The sequence below is a fragment of the Bos mutus genome, chromosome 5 (assembly GCF_027580195.1).
Source record: "Bos mutus isolate GX-2022 chromosome 5, NWIPB_WYAK_1.1, whole genome shotgun sequence".
NCBI classification, from domain to species: Eukaryota; Metazoa; Chordata; class Mammalia; order Artiodactyla; family Bovidae; genus Bos; species Bos mutus.
In genome coordinates this window covers 29,591,234-29,604,647 of record NC_091621.1, presented here as the reverse complement: position 1 = coordinate 29,604,647, position 13,414 = coordinate 29,591,234, and the positions used below count along the sequence as shown (strand labels likewise).

Below are 13,414 nucleotides of genomic sequence, written 5' to 3'. Positions count from 1 at the left end.
CTCTCTTATTCTGGTTTATTATTTACCATAACTCTTCTCTGAAGTCCATATCCCATCTTTTCTCTTGTTTTCATCTTCATTTGTTTCTCCTTTGCTATAGATTCCATGCAGACTCTCAGTTTTGTCATATCTAACTGATTGTATTTTCTGCATTCTCAGTTCTGTTCTTTATTGCTTAAAAGAAGATTTACACCCTGCTGCTGAGTTTTCAGTTCTTTGAATTCTTTTCTTCTTAATTTCAGTCTAATACCTTCTCATCTTAGATTGTTGTGTTTTTGTTTCATCCTGATTCTTTTTTTTATAACTGAAGTAGAAGAGTTATCATCAAGAAAGGAGAAAAAACTATGAAGCCATTATACTGTACATCTTAAACTTTAAACGTATACAATGTTATATGTCAATTATATCTCAGTAAAACTGAAAAAGACTATATTAAAATATATAAAATATAAAATTAATATTTTTAAAAGAAAAGAAAAAAAAAAAGGGAAAGGGGCTTATAAAAAGGAAAGCCTGAGGACAGGAAGGACAAACCTTGATCTCTTCACAATTTGGTCCACTGGCGTGTCCCAGCAAAGTCAGTCCTATTCTTTTAAAAGTTTTAAAACTTTCTGAATTGAGTTAGCCATTCCAGAAAGAACTCTGAGAATGAAGAAACATGACACTTTGTCTTTTTTTCAACACACATTAAAAATTTTAAGGAGCAAGAAGTAAATAAGAAAATTCTGATTGTCCAAATTATTCTTTAACATGGGCCCTAAATTTTAATTTTTTCAAGTATTTACTAGATACTCAAATTAATGTGACTAATGCATTTCTTACATTAAGAACTTGTGGCTTATTGCATTGCTATGCTTTAATTAATACTTTATGAGACTTTCTTCTTACACATTGTAGTGGTTGCAGATCTCTATTTCTATAGAAGTCATAAGTCTCTATATCATGGCTATTCTTTCTATAAGTTTTCCATGTCAGTCGTTTTAAATTAGAGTTTACATGTGATCAAACTGACATCTGATACTTTTATAAAATTAGCCATATTTGTTTTTGAGTTCTATTTGAAAAGCAGACTCATGTACATATATGTTTAATATGTTTGTACTCCTTGTGAGGGCATGTTTGCTCAGTCACTTCAGTCGTGTCTAACACTTTTCAACCTTGTGGACTGTAGTCCACCAGGTTCCACTGTCCATAGGATTCTCCAGGGAAGAATACTGGCACGGGCTGCCATTTCTTCCTCCAGGGGATCTTTCTGACCCAGGGATTGAACTCAAGTCTTCTGCATTGCAGGTGGATTTTTAAACACTTGAGCCACCAGAGAAGCCCTTTGCACTCCATAACTGGAAACAAACTGTATCTATTTGAAGAAAATCCTCAATAGTATAAAACTGAGAAATTTTCCTAGGAAGCTTTGCTCACTTACTTTGGTTTGTCTTCTAAGTTGGGATAGAGATCATATTCTGTTGTTGAACATGAAAAACTGACGGAAATTTTTTGTATCTCCTTCCATAGATTCTTTACAGATTAAAAGAAAAATTTCAGCTTTCCCTGAGACAAGATAAAGAGAAAAATCAGGAGATCCACCTATCACCCATTGTGTTACAGCCTGCACATTCTGAGGACAAGACAGCCAACAGCATGGTCCAGCCTGAACAGGCTCCAAAGGTACTGAGTGTGGTTGTGGACCCTCAAGGCCGATACACTCCTGAGATCAAAGCTACCACCTCTGTCTGCCCTTCTCCTTTCAAAATGAAGCCCATAGGACTTCAGGAGAGGTAAGAACTTTTTCTAGATTCCCCTGACAGGTTGCTTTTTTTTTTAAAGAGTATTCCTAACTGAGAAGGATAGAACTAGACACGATTGGCATACTGGGTAGAATCGTTCATCACCAAATGAACACTAGGAGGAAGTGGTTTTTGTTGTCCCCTAAAAGAGTCTAGCTGTGTTATCAATAATCTTTCAGTCCCATCTGATTTTGATAAGACTTGGGTCTGGTGTAGACCCAAGTCGAGTCTTCTTCAACTACAGGAGAGCTTCTATAATCATTTATTGAGTGCTTTTTTTTTTTTCTTGTTTTTTTTTTTAATTTTATTTTATTTTTAAACTTTACAAATTGTATTAGTTTTGCCAAATAACAGTATCACGTTTAATTGTCATCAAAACTCTAGTAGATAGAAGGTATGGGAATAAGAATATTTATTAGACATAGTAGAGTATTTCCCACCAAAGACCACATTCTTGTAAGAAGGTAGAAAGAGTCTATACCACAAGTTAATTTTTATAAAGTTTTGCCTCTGCTTCCCTTGAGCCAAACAAACAGTAAATATCCCAAGCTTCATGACGTTATTTTTGATGTTTACCTGCCTTTGTGATATACTTGTACTGGTATGTTCCCATTTAAAGCAAATTTAAATAGGAAAACTAAAATATGCAAAATATTTAAATAAGGGGCTAATTCTTTGCTTCCTCAAAATTTTAAGTAAAGCTTTCCTGTGGTATGTCTTAAAATAAGAAGCTTTGTGCTTACATTTGAAATATGATTGATATTATATCCAACACTGCACATCAGGGTAGTGGGAACTGAGAGTGTCTTAAGGTTCTTTCTCCCAGGTTTGTGCTCTGCTTGTTTCCCTGGGTCTCCATTTTCTATCACTGTCCTTGTTGTTGCCTTAGGTTTTTAGATCATGTATGTAAATTTTGATTGTATTTTTTTATCACATGTGCACACATACACCCCACATTTCAGAAAATATATTTTGGGGCTTTAAGAATTGCAAAAGACCAAGTGGGTAATTCAAATTTCTTTGAAAATATTATCAAAGAACAATAAATGAAGTGAAAAGAAAGGAGTTTGTTGCAGTTATCTCCAACGTCCTATAAGAGTACTTTGACTCCATCATGGAAGGGAAATGGAGAACAATCAAGTCATTCTTCCTACCTCCTCCCCCAGAAGCCTTGGTTTCCTTATGAATCTACTTGGGTCTACATGGACCATTCTCTTACTTAGATGCCACCAAATTGCTGTCTGGGCTGCAATCTTAAAAGGCAGACAAGATGAACTTTCTCCCTAAGGCCAACCGGAAGAATGACTCCAGACCCAGCTCAGCCATTTCTGGATTGAGTGATTTCTGTCTATCTGGGTCTTGCTTTCTTCTTCTGCAATATGAAGGAGCTAAACTTGACTTTTCATTTCCTTCAGGCTCTTTTATGCTTGTTACCTAAATTAGTTTCAGGCCTTTATGTTTGCTTCAAAGAGAAACCTTGAAGAAGGTGTCTGAGCAGCAGTGGTGTAGAAAGGACAGGGTGGCAGAAAAGATCTGGTCAGATGAAAGTGATAAGGGTGTCACAAAGATGATTTAAAGTTGATAATAAAACTGACTGAAAATCAGACTAATTTTTATTAGCATCATGCACCACCAGTTCTGAGCAAGGTCAGCAGTTTAGTCCTCTGGGGAGAATCTATTTCCAGTATCCTGCCCTTTGTTGGCTACTTCTGGGCATGTTTGAATTTCAAGGGGCAGAAGGTTAAGTATCCATTAATTCATTGAAATGAAGTGAATGTTTAAGAAAGGATTGCATAGTGATGGTGTCTTGCTCCTCTTTGTGGTCTACCTGGGGGACTCTGGAGAGTAAGTGTGTGATCCGTATTAAGTGGATTCCCTGCCTCCTGGTCTACAGACTTCCCTGCATCCCCACTCATTGCCTTCCACTTCCTGCCTTGAGCAGGAAAAAACTCTTCTCTCCACAAGGGCTCCAGCTCCTCCCTCCCCACCCTGATAACTTACTCTATCAAATTTCTTCGTCTATATTCAATGGCAACCTTTTTGCTGATGCAATGCCCTCAGCATGAAAATGGTTTTCTTTTGTATCAAAGAAACTCCCTTCATCCAGTCCCTCCTCTGATTTTTGTCTTTTCTTCCTTTCTCAGATGTGTCTTAAATAAGCAGTTTATTTGGTGCCTCTATGATCTTCTTTAAGTCTCCATCCTCACTGTTTCTCTCACATCTTCTTGCCAAGTATGTCAGTGGTCTAACCACCGAAGTCAGAGCACATGTTTTGTTTCTTTTTACATCCAACATTAACACCCACTTCCTGTTTGAAACTCTCTCTTCCTTTGGCTTCCAAGACATTAGTTTTCCAGTTCTTGAGTGGCTTCTTTTAGGCACTGATAAACTTTCTCCCCATAACTTCAGAGTTTCATCAGAGAGGTAGATTGAGCTGAAGATACTTCTTTAGGAATCAACCATGTAAAAGGTAGTAAGAGAAAAAGAGGAAGATGGTCTTGGATTACCTGTGTGTGGTTGAACTACCCAGAAAAGAGACAAGTGGTCCTGGGGTGAGGAGTGGAGGTAAGGAATAGGCAAGGATATGGAGAAGACAATTCAAGCATCGCTTTCTCTTGAAAGTCATTACCTCCTTCTGCTTCTTCCTCTCACTCACCTTCCAACCCAGATTCAGTTCCTTCTCCCCCATGCCCCTCTATCCTAGTCCCATAATCTTGTATGCATACAGTATTTATAAACTTCTTAGGTAAAATTTTTAATAATCTGTCTTACCCCATAAACTCTAAGCTTCTTTAGGGCACATATATGCTTTATTTGTCTCTTCCATATAAAACATAATTCCTAAAAAGCAAGAGCTCCTGTAAATAAATGCTGTAATGAATGTGTGAATGTTATATTGAATAAGCCTCAGGTTAACAGCCAGTTCTTGTAGGGAAACACCTTATTTATTCCATCATCCCTATTCTCATCCTGTGTTTCTACCATAATTCCCTTGCCAAGATGTCATAGTAATGAGGGTTTTAAGAGTGGTAAAAGATGAGAGATATACAGTGTTCCATATAGAAGAAACTTTTCTGAGAATTTTAAGCCTTAAAATATAATTTATGTTTAAATGTTCTAATGGTGCCTTTAAAATAGCCTTGTGTTTTATAGCCTTCCATCTCCTGATCCCAGAGTGAAATAATAATCCTCTGTTTATTGCATGAAAGTCTGGCTTCATTAAAATCACCGTGAGATCATAAAAGCTGCATTATGAGTCATTTGTCCCCAAAAATCTTTTGGGTCATACCATATAAATCTCTCATCCCTTAGGGGGAGAATCTATCCCTCTGACATAATTGATAATAGAATATAATTTTAAATTAAAAATAAATAAAGGAAAATATAGAGACTGACTGAATATGCTTGACTGAGTACAAAGGGTATACCCTGAAAATTATGCAGATTAAAGAATTATAAGGGGACAGAGCAGTCCCCTTGTTTTCCTCTATTTCCAACTAGTCACCAGGTCATATGGATCCTTACTACTTGGATTTCCTCATTTTCAATTCCTCTCTTTGTAGCCATCACCCTGGAACTAGCTCTCATTACTTTATATTTACATTATTATGTCCTATGATTATAAAAATGGCATTAGGACTAATGGGATTATATATTTCACGTATATGACTTTATTTCATCATTTCTGTCTGATCTAATACTCTTCCCTCCCTCAGTTCATACTATACACTCTTCAGATTTATCTTGCTATAACAATACTTACATTATGTTACATTGCTGTGAATGAATCCTCAATAGCTCCCCTTTGCCTGCAGGATAAGGCACAGACCACCTTGATGAGCCTTAGAGGTCCTGTACCATCTGGCTCTGAATGTTCTATTCACCACAATGCCCCCAAGTAAACCCTGCAGTCTGTTCTCAGTGGGCCGTGTCCCTGTCTATGTGTGCGGCTTTGTTCACCTGGTTCCTCCTCATCCTCTTTACCGCTATCTCTAGTCTCCAGGTCCCAACATGAAACTTACCTTCTACCTTTGGCCATGACCCCTACTGAAGCCCACAGTGTTTTTTAACACCTCTGCATTCTCACATGTACCACACTTCTAGCAGCGATTTTAATTAAAAATCATTCAGAAAAGGACTGAAATGGGTTTTTGATAGATTGTCCTGTCCCCTCACCAGCTTGTGAGAGTCTTAACGACAGGTACAGGCTCAAGATATTTCTGTGTTTTCATATTCCCATGTGTTCCGTGGTTCCTGTAAGCACAATATATTGTAAACACTTGAAAACTATTATGGAGTTAATTAAGTAATGCTCCTTTACATATGAGGATCTCAAATATTTATTTTAAAAATTCCATAAAAACAGATAGTCTAATGATAAACTATGAGCTGGGTCTCTGTGCTAATACTACTTGACATTTACTAAAAAAGTGACTCAAAAGGTTAATTAAATCCTTTTGGTACAGTTTTCCCAATCTACAAAATAGGTATGATAGTATCTGTTCGACCTTTTTTCAAAGGATACCATAAAATTAACAATCAATATAGGGACCTTCCCTGGTGGTCCAGCAGTTACACTGCTTCCACTGCAGGGGGCATGGGTTCAATACCTGACTGGGGAACCAAGATCCCATGTGCAATGTACTGCAGACAATTTATTTTTTTAATTTTTAAAAATTTTTTGAATAAAATTTAAAAAACCCAATCAATACAAAATAATATTCTTCTTTTAAGAAGGAAAATTAAATCTAGTACTGTTTTCATTTTTCATTCTCCAATCTCATTCCATAAGCCTGTATTAAGTGAGTTTTATTTTTGAACTTAAGAATGTTGAAACTTCTTTTAAATTGATTTGATAGTTGAACCTGCTATCCGACATCATAAATATTTTTAACTGTTGCTTGACTTACAGGTTTTCTCATCCTGTTTATAAATTTGGATATTTAATACTATTTAATAATTATTAATATCAAATTAAATCAATTTTCATCTAACAAAGAAATTCATTTCCCACTTGAGTCCATGAATTTGAGAGCTACATTCAGGTGCTTGCTCCACACCTTCTACATGTATAACTTGCTTGTTCACCAGTGATGAGAATAGCACATGCTGTGCAAAGGTCTTGTGACAGTTAAGCCAGACAACCAATGTCACAGGCTGGCTCAGCAGGAGGCCACAGTTAGCTCCTATTCCTTCTTCCTTTGTCCCACTCCTGTCCTCCTCAAATTCTTCTCTTGTCCCTCTCAAAGAAACTGTATTTTATAGCTGGTTTTTGCCAGCTTCCAAATGCCCAGTAAACAAGAGATCACACTCAGACCTTAGAATGGTACACTTTCTTCTGTATGAAGACAGAGAACTTGTAAATAGAAGTTTCTGAAGATTTCCCCTTTAGGCTATTGTGTGACTAATGGAAGCCAATTTTATAGGAAGGAAATCAACAGGTAGATTCACATTATTTCCTCATTTTTCTCATCTGATTTTCTATTAGAAATAAAAAGCGAGCAAAGGCAATTAGAAAACTGTCCAGAAAGGAAGGATGGACTCATTATAACAAGGCACTCTCACTCCTGACTTAAATTTGCCTCAGAAATGAGTGAATAGGCGTATGGCATTAATGAAGGTTTTCTTCCTATCATAATCAAAGTCTCCCCAGACCTCCCAGGGTCACTGATACCCAATGACATTCATTCTCTAACTTTTCTTACACTGTACCACAGCATAGTTTGTTCTGGTGTCCATAAATACTGTGCAAATGATGAAAAAGCACCCAGGTATGTGAGTTTAAAGGTTTTGTTAGGGGTTGCAACCTGGCTGAGCCTGGGAGATTTCTTTCAGAGCTGGAAAGATGTCTGCAGTGGAGGAAGCAATGGAAATGCAGGCATCAACAAGAGAATGCTGAGTATTCTACACCTAAACTCAAAGCCTTTGTTTACTGTCATTTCCTTGGGGCAAGGGAAATGTCTTGACTTCCATTCCCCTGCCCTCCCTTACAAAGAGACATTTCAGTGCTCAAAAATTTTAACTTAGGAGCGCTGTGCAGTGTTTAGTTGCTCAGCCGACTCTTTGTGACCAGTCCATAAGGACTGTAACCTGCCAGTTTCCTCTGTCCATGGGGATTCTCCAGGCCAAGAATACTGGAGTGGATTGACATGCCCTCCTTCAGGGCGTCTTCCCAACCCAGGGATTGAACCCAGGTCTCCAGCATTGCAGGCAGATTCTTTGCCACAAGGGAAGCCCAAGAATACTAGAGTGGGTAGCCTATCCCTTTCTCCAGCAGATCTTCCCGACCCAGGAGTCAAACCTGGGTCTTCTGCATTGCCAGAGGATTTTTTTTTACCAGCTGAGCTACCAGGGAAGCCCTTAACTTAGGAGATACATACTTAATTGTTCCTCAACTGATCTCCCTTTGGAGATATAAAGTAAAGGAAAAAGTGTAGAATGTGTACAACTGAGCATCAGGGTACAAAGCATAAAAAATACTCTAGAAATTAATATCTGTATTCACCAAATGGACCCATGGGTGAAAGAGGGATTGAACTCCCTCATTTTCTGTTTAGTGAAACTGAGACCCAGAATCTCCTTTCTTAGTTGTTTCTTAGGTGTTAGATGAGGTTCCTTCCCAGGTAGCGCTAGTGGTAAAGAACCCGCTTACCCAGTGCAGGAGACATAAAGGACGCGAGTTCAATCCCTTGGTTGGGAAGATCCCCTGGAGGAGGGCACGGCAACTCACTCCAGTATTCTGGCCTGGAGAATCTCCATGGATGGAGGATCCTAGAAGGCTTTATGGTCCATAGGGTCGTAAAGAGTCAGACATGATTGAAGTGACTTAGCTATGCCCTAAAAGCAGCCTGAGACAAGGATTCTTGTCCCAAGTGATTTAGAGAAAGCTTCTGGGAGAAGCCTAAAGATAAGTAGGGGAAGCAAAGAGATGATTTCCATTGACGTCTGGCCTCAGCCTGATCACACAGGGAAAGCTGGAATGTGAGACGTTCCACCTTGAGGGCATCTGTACCCCCATGTCAGTCAGCCATTGACTTCAGGCCACCTGAGGATGGTGGAGGCGTTACTCCCCAGGTACTGCGGGACTAGGCCACTCCCACAGCCGGGGGCGATTCTCCAGAGAAGTGGCAGCTGCGTGCCATCCTCGGTCAATACTCCCAGCAGCGGGGGAGGAGAAGGTGCAGGCACCGGTCTAGTAAAGGTGATCTGGGTGGGGAACCAAAAGCATTACTCCACTCACCAAAGGTGATGACACCAGTTATAACAGAGCCAAGTTTATATTCCAGATTTCCTTGATCTTTCCAGGCTGTTGTGCACATACCATAAAGCCTCCTTCAAATAAACACTATTTGTTCTAGTGGAATTTAGAACCCGGCACCATGGAACACTGTCTATCAACCACGGTTCATTGGCCCAGCCTGACAATATGAGGATAATAATATAACAAACAACCCTTTAGAGATCAATCCTACTGAACTCCAAGTAACGTCAATGAAATTAACTCAGTGAGATGTAGTGACCCTTTATATGCACTTTCTCATTTAATCCTCACAAGGGACTTATTATCCCCTCCTTACAATCAGGAAACAGAATTTACATTATTGCCAAAATAGCAGAATAGTAAATTTCTAGGGATGAGAAAATGACAAACAGAATTCGAACCCATGCAGTCTGGCTCCAGAGAACGTTCTTCCAACTGGTACTATATTGTGGGGGCGGGGGGAAGAAATTTGGGGGGTGTGGCACATTCCTGTCTTTTATGGAAAATATGTGAAAAACATATTATAAATCAGTATGTTTATGGAGTGTCATGCTGTTATTCCTCTTAACAAATTTCATGCTTGGCTTTTGGAATGCTTTTTGGTTTCTAAATCAAGTAGAATTCAGCTTTATTGTGTATGCATGTATATATATATATATATTTATTGGCTGTGCCTTGGCAGTTTAAACATGGGACCTAATCACTGGACCACCAGGGAATTCCTCTAGATATCGGTTTTATGAAATTAAGTTTCAAAATGTTCAAGGCAGATAACGATCTCATGGCCCATCTAGAAACTCACTGTCAGCCGAAGGTTTTTCTCGCATCTGGTTGCTCCCACTCCAGAAGCCTGGTGGTAATCCAACATGAAGGACCAAGATGGTGGCAAACACAAATATAGTAAAGAAGGCAGTCTGAAAGGGAGACATGAGGCAGCAGCTCAGAAAATTCAAGTCAAAACTGCTCTCAAGGGTTGTGGCAGGGAGGTCTCTATTGTTCAAACAGCCTGAATAATAACTAAGTCCATGTCACCAGCCACTGTGCCTGCATGGGAAGAGAAGTTGAATAACGAAAGGTAGCATACTGACCACTCATCTACCACATGCTGCCTACCACCAGGCTAATGTATTGATTTCATCTCCTCCACTCTTCACAGCATCCCATGAGGCAGGTACTATTTTTATTCCTTCTTGCAGGCAAGCTAACAGAGAGAGATTGAATATCATGCACAATGTCACAAAGAAATAAAGATGGAGTGGAAGGGTTAAATCTGAACAGTCTGGCTCCAAAATCTGCACATATCCACTCTGTTCTACATCCTCCTAGATAATGCAGATGATAACACTTTAAACTTCTCTTATTTTATAATCATATCCTTACAAAATGTTTTTATGAGGATGTCCATGTTTGGGGAGGCTTTGGAAACATGCTGCAGCCCTTCATTAATGAGGAACATCAAGCAGGTTTTTTCTTTATTTGTAGGATAGGCACAATCACATTTTTCTAAAGGGGAATGAGATTCTGAAGGGTTAGAACAAAGCTTTATATGGTTCTTTATTATTTTTTTAAAAAAACACTGGAATTGAAAGGATGGAGGCGAAAGTTTTTAAATCTGCCTTAAATTTTTTATGGTAAATGAGGCAAGTTAATAGTGGTAAATGAAAGAAATGACAGTGGCTACAACCCAGGAAGAGTAGAACAGAAATCAAAATATATTTTTAAGGAATTAAATGTAGCAGTGTTCTGCCTAAAAAGGTTAAAATTGGCCATCACTTATTGCAAGCACAGACCTAGCTTCTCTCCAAGCAGACTGAAATGTTTGAGCCTGTGTGAATAAGTCCCGAGAGTGCAGACGTGGAAGTAGCTCTACTGACAATCACTATAATAGCTCCTTTCCCTTCTCCACCTTCCTTTCTTCCCCACTCATGGCCCTTGGCAGAGTAACAGAGTAAGTCCCATTGGGTCCTCTTACTGCCCTTTCTTCCACCAGACCACCCTTCCCACAGGTTGCCTCATCCTGAGATTCAAGTAAAAAGAGCTTCTCAGAACATCATCCCACCCCATTCTTCAACATCTATGAACTTGAAACCTGATCCTGACACTGGCTTCCAGCTTTACGAGGTGATCTCTGTGTCCACTCACACTATGGGATACAAATTTCAGCAGGCTTCTGGGAAGTCTTAAGGCCATTCTGTAGCGTCTGACCTATTTTTTAAAGAGAATTATGCACTTCCCCCAAACAGCATGATGATAGCATTTCAACAGAGTTCTTGTCCTGACCTTCAAGGAGAGGTTGTGTGGTATAATTGTTTGAGGTTCATATTGACCAATTCCTCTTTCCATGATTAAACTAGAATTTCACTGTGGAGAGTTCTAAATGCACTGCTTTTTAAAAAAATTTATTTTATATTGGAGTATAGTTGATTAACAATGTTGGCTAGTTTCAGGTGTACAGCAAAGTGATTCAGTTATACATATACATGTATCTATTCTTTTTAACCCTCTTTAGGGCTTCCTTTATGATTCATTTGGCAAAGAATCTGCCTGCAATGCAGGAGACATGGGTCCCATCTTTGAGTCAGGAAGATCCCCTGGAGAAGGAAATGGCAACCCATTCCATTATTCTTTCCTGGAGTATTCCATGGACAGAGTAGCCTGGCAGGCTGCAGTCCATGGGGTCACAAGAGTCAGACATGACTGAGTGACTAAACCACCAGCACTACCTTTCAAATTGCTTTCCGTTTAGGTGATTACAGAATATTGGGCAGAGATCCATGTCCTATACAGTAGGTCTTTGCTGCTTCTCTATTTATGTATAGAGAACTCTCAATCTATCCCTTTCCCCTACCTTTCTCCCTTGGTAACTGTAAGTTTGTTCTCTAAGCCTGTGAGTCTGCTTCTGATTTGCCTGATGAGACAAATAAGCTCATTTGTCTTATTTTTTTTAGATTCCCCATACAAGAGATAACATGATATTTGTCTTTCTTTAAAGTCAGATTTCTAGTCTTTGCTAGCAGACCATGTTACAGATCTTGGTGTACAGGTTGACAGAATTAGGTAAAATAGCCCTTTTTGGAGAAGTGTTTTAATCAGGGCAGGCACAGACAATTCCCAGAGTATTTGGCTTCCTATTTTGAGAGAGTCCAGCTCTGAATCTCGGTTACTGTGTCAGGAGATTTTAGCTTATAGGCAAAGTCGTTAGCTTTTGGAGTTATTTGAAATGTGTCATAAAGCTACAGTTCGGGGTCCTACTCTCTGCATTTAAAGGACTGTATGAATATTTGTTTTCCTGTAAGGTGATGTTCTACTCTGTTCTCATCAGATTTTCCAGCTCTTGATACATGACCTCTTTTAGAAACACACTGAAAAATCACAGATCACTCACAGGAGATGACTTTAGCAAAATTATTTTTCAACCGATGGATTGGTTTGGTTTTTCACCTGTAAGTATATTACAGACATAAAAGTGTCATTTCCATTTAGCAATTCATCATGATTTGTTGTTCAATCGCTCAGTCATATCCAGCTCTTTGCCACCCCATGGACTGTAGCACACCAGGCTTCCCTGTCCTGTACCATCTCCCAAAATTTGGTCAAACTAATGTCCATTGAGTTACTGATGCCATCCAACCACGTCATCCTCTGTCATCCCCTTCTCCTCCTGCCTTCAATCTTTCCCAGCATCAGGGTCTTTTCCAATGAGTTGGCTCTTTGCGTCAGGTGGCCAAGGTATTGAGGCTTCAGCTTCAGCATCAGTCCTTTCAATGAACATTCAGGGTTGATTTATTTAGGATTGATTGGTTTGATCTCCTTGTAATCCAAGGGACTCTCAAGAGTCTTCTCCAACGTCGTAGTTCAAAAGCATCAGTTCTTAGCTCTCACATCCATACATGATTACTGGATTATCTGGGTATAATTTAAACAGGGTAGCAAGGCTCTGTTTTCTGATAGGTTCTGAAGTCCGCCCAGTCCATCTGATTGTATTGATAGTACTATGGGGAAATAGTGCCCTCCAGTGGATAACTGCATGTTGAAGCAATTATTAGTCTCATCTAGTCTCTAAGAATTGGGCAGGACTGAGCGACTTCACTTTCACTTTTCACTTTCATACATTGGAGAAGGAAATGGCAACCCACTCCAGTGTTCTTGCCTGGAGAATCCCAGGGACAGAGGAGCCCGGTGGGCTGCCGTCTATGGGGTCGCACAGAGTCGGACACGACTGAAGCAACTTAGCAGCAGCAGCGGCAGGGAAAGGAAGCTGGCTCTTGTTTTTGTTAAAAAAAAAAAAAAATCCATAATGACTTCAATGTCCTCTCTGTCAGATGAAGCCTAATCTTTTTTGGCAGATACTTTAGAAAAAGGTCTCTGT

At 39.3% G+C, this 13,414-nt stretch overlaps 1 protein-coding gene across 2 annotated transcripts in view; it reads left to right on the top strand.

Moving 5' to 3' along the window:
* PTPRR (protein tyrosine phosphatase receptor type R) overlaps nt 1-13,414 on the top strand; it is a 275,415-nt gene that overhangs the window by 173,894 nt on the left and 88,107 nt on the right. For both annotated transcript variants that reach the window (XM_070370605.1, XM_005887724.3), the window contains one exon: nt 1,513-1,775. In XM_070370605.1, the coding sequence (XP_070226706.1) occupies nt 1,513-1,775 (263 nt within the window). The remainder of the gene's footprint in view (nt 1-1,512; nt 1,776-13,414) is intronic.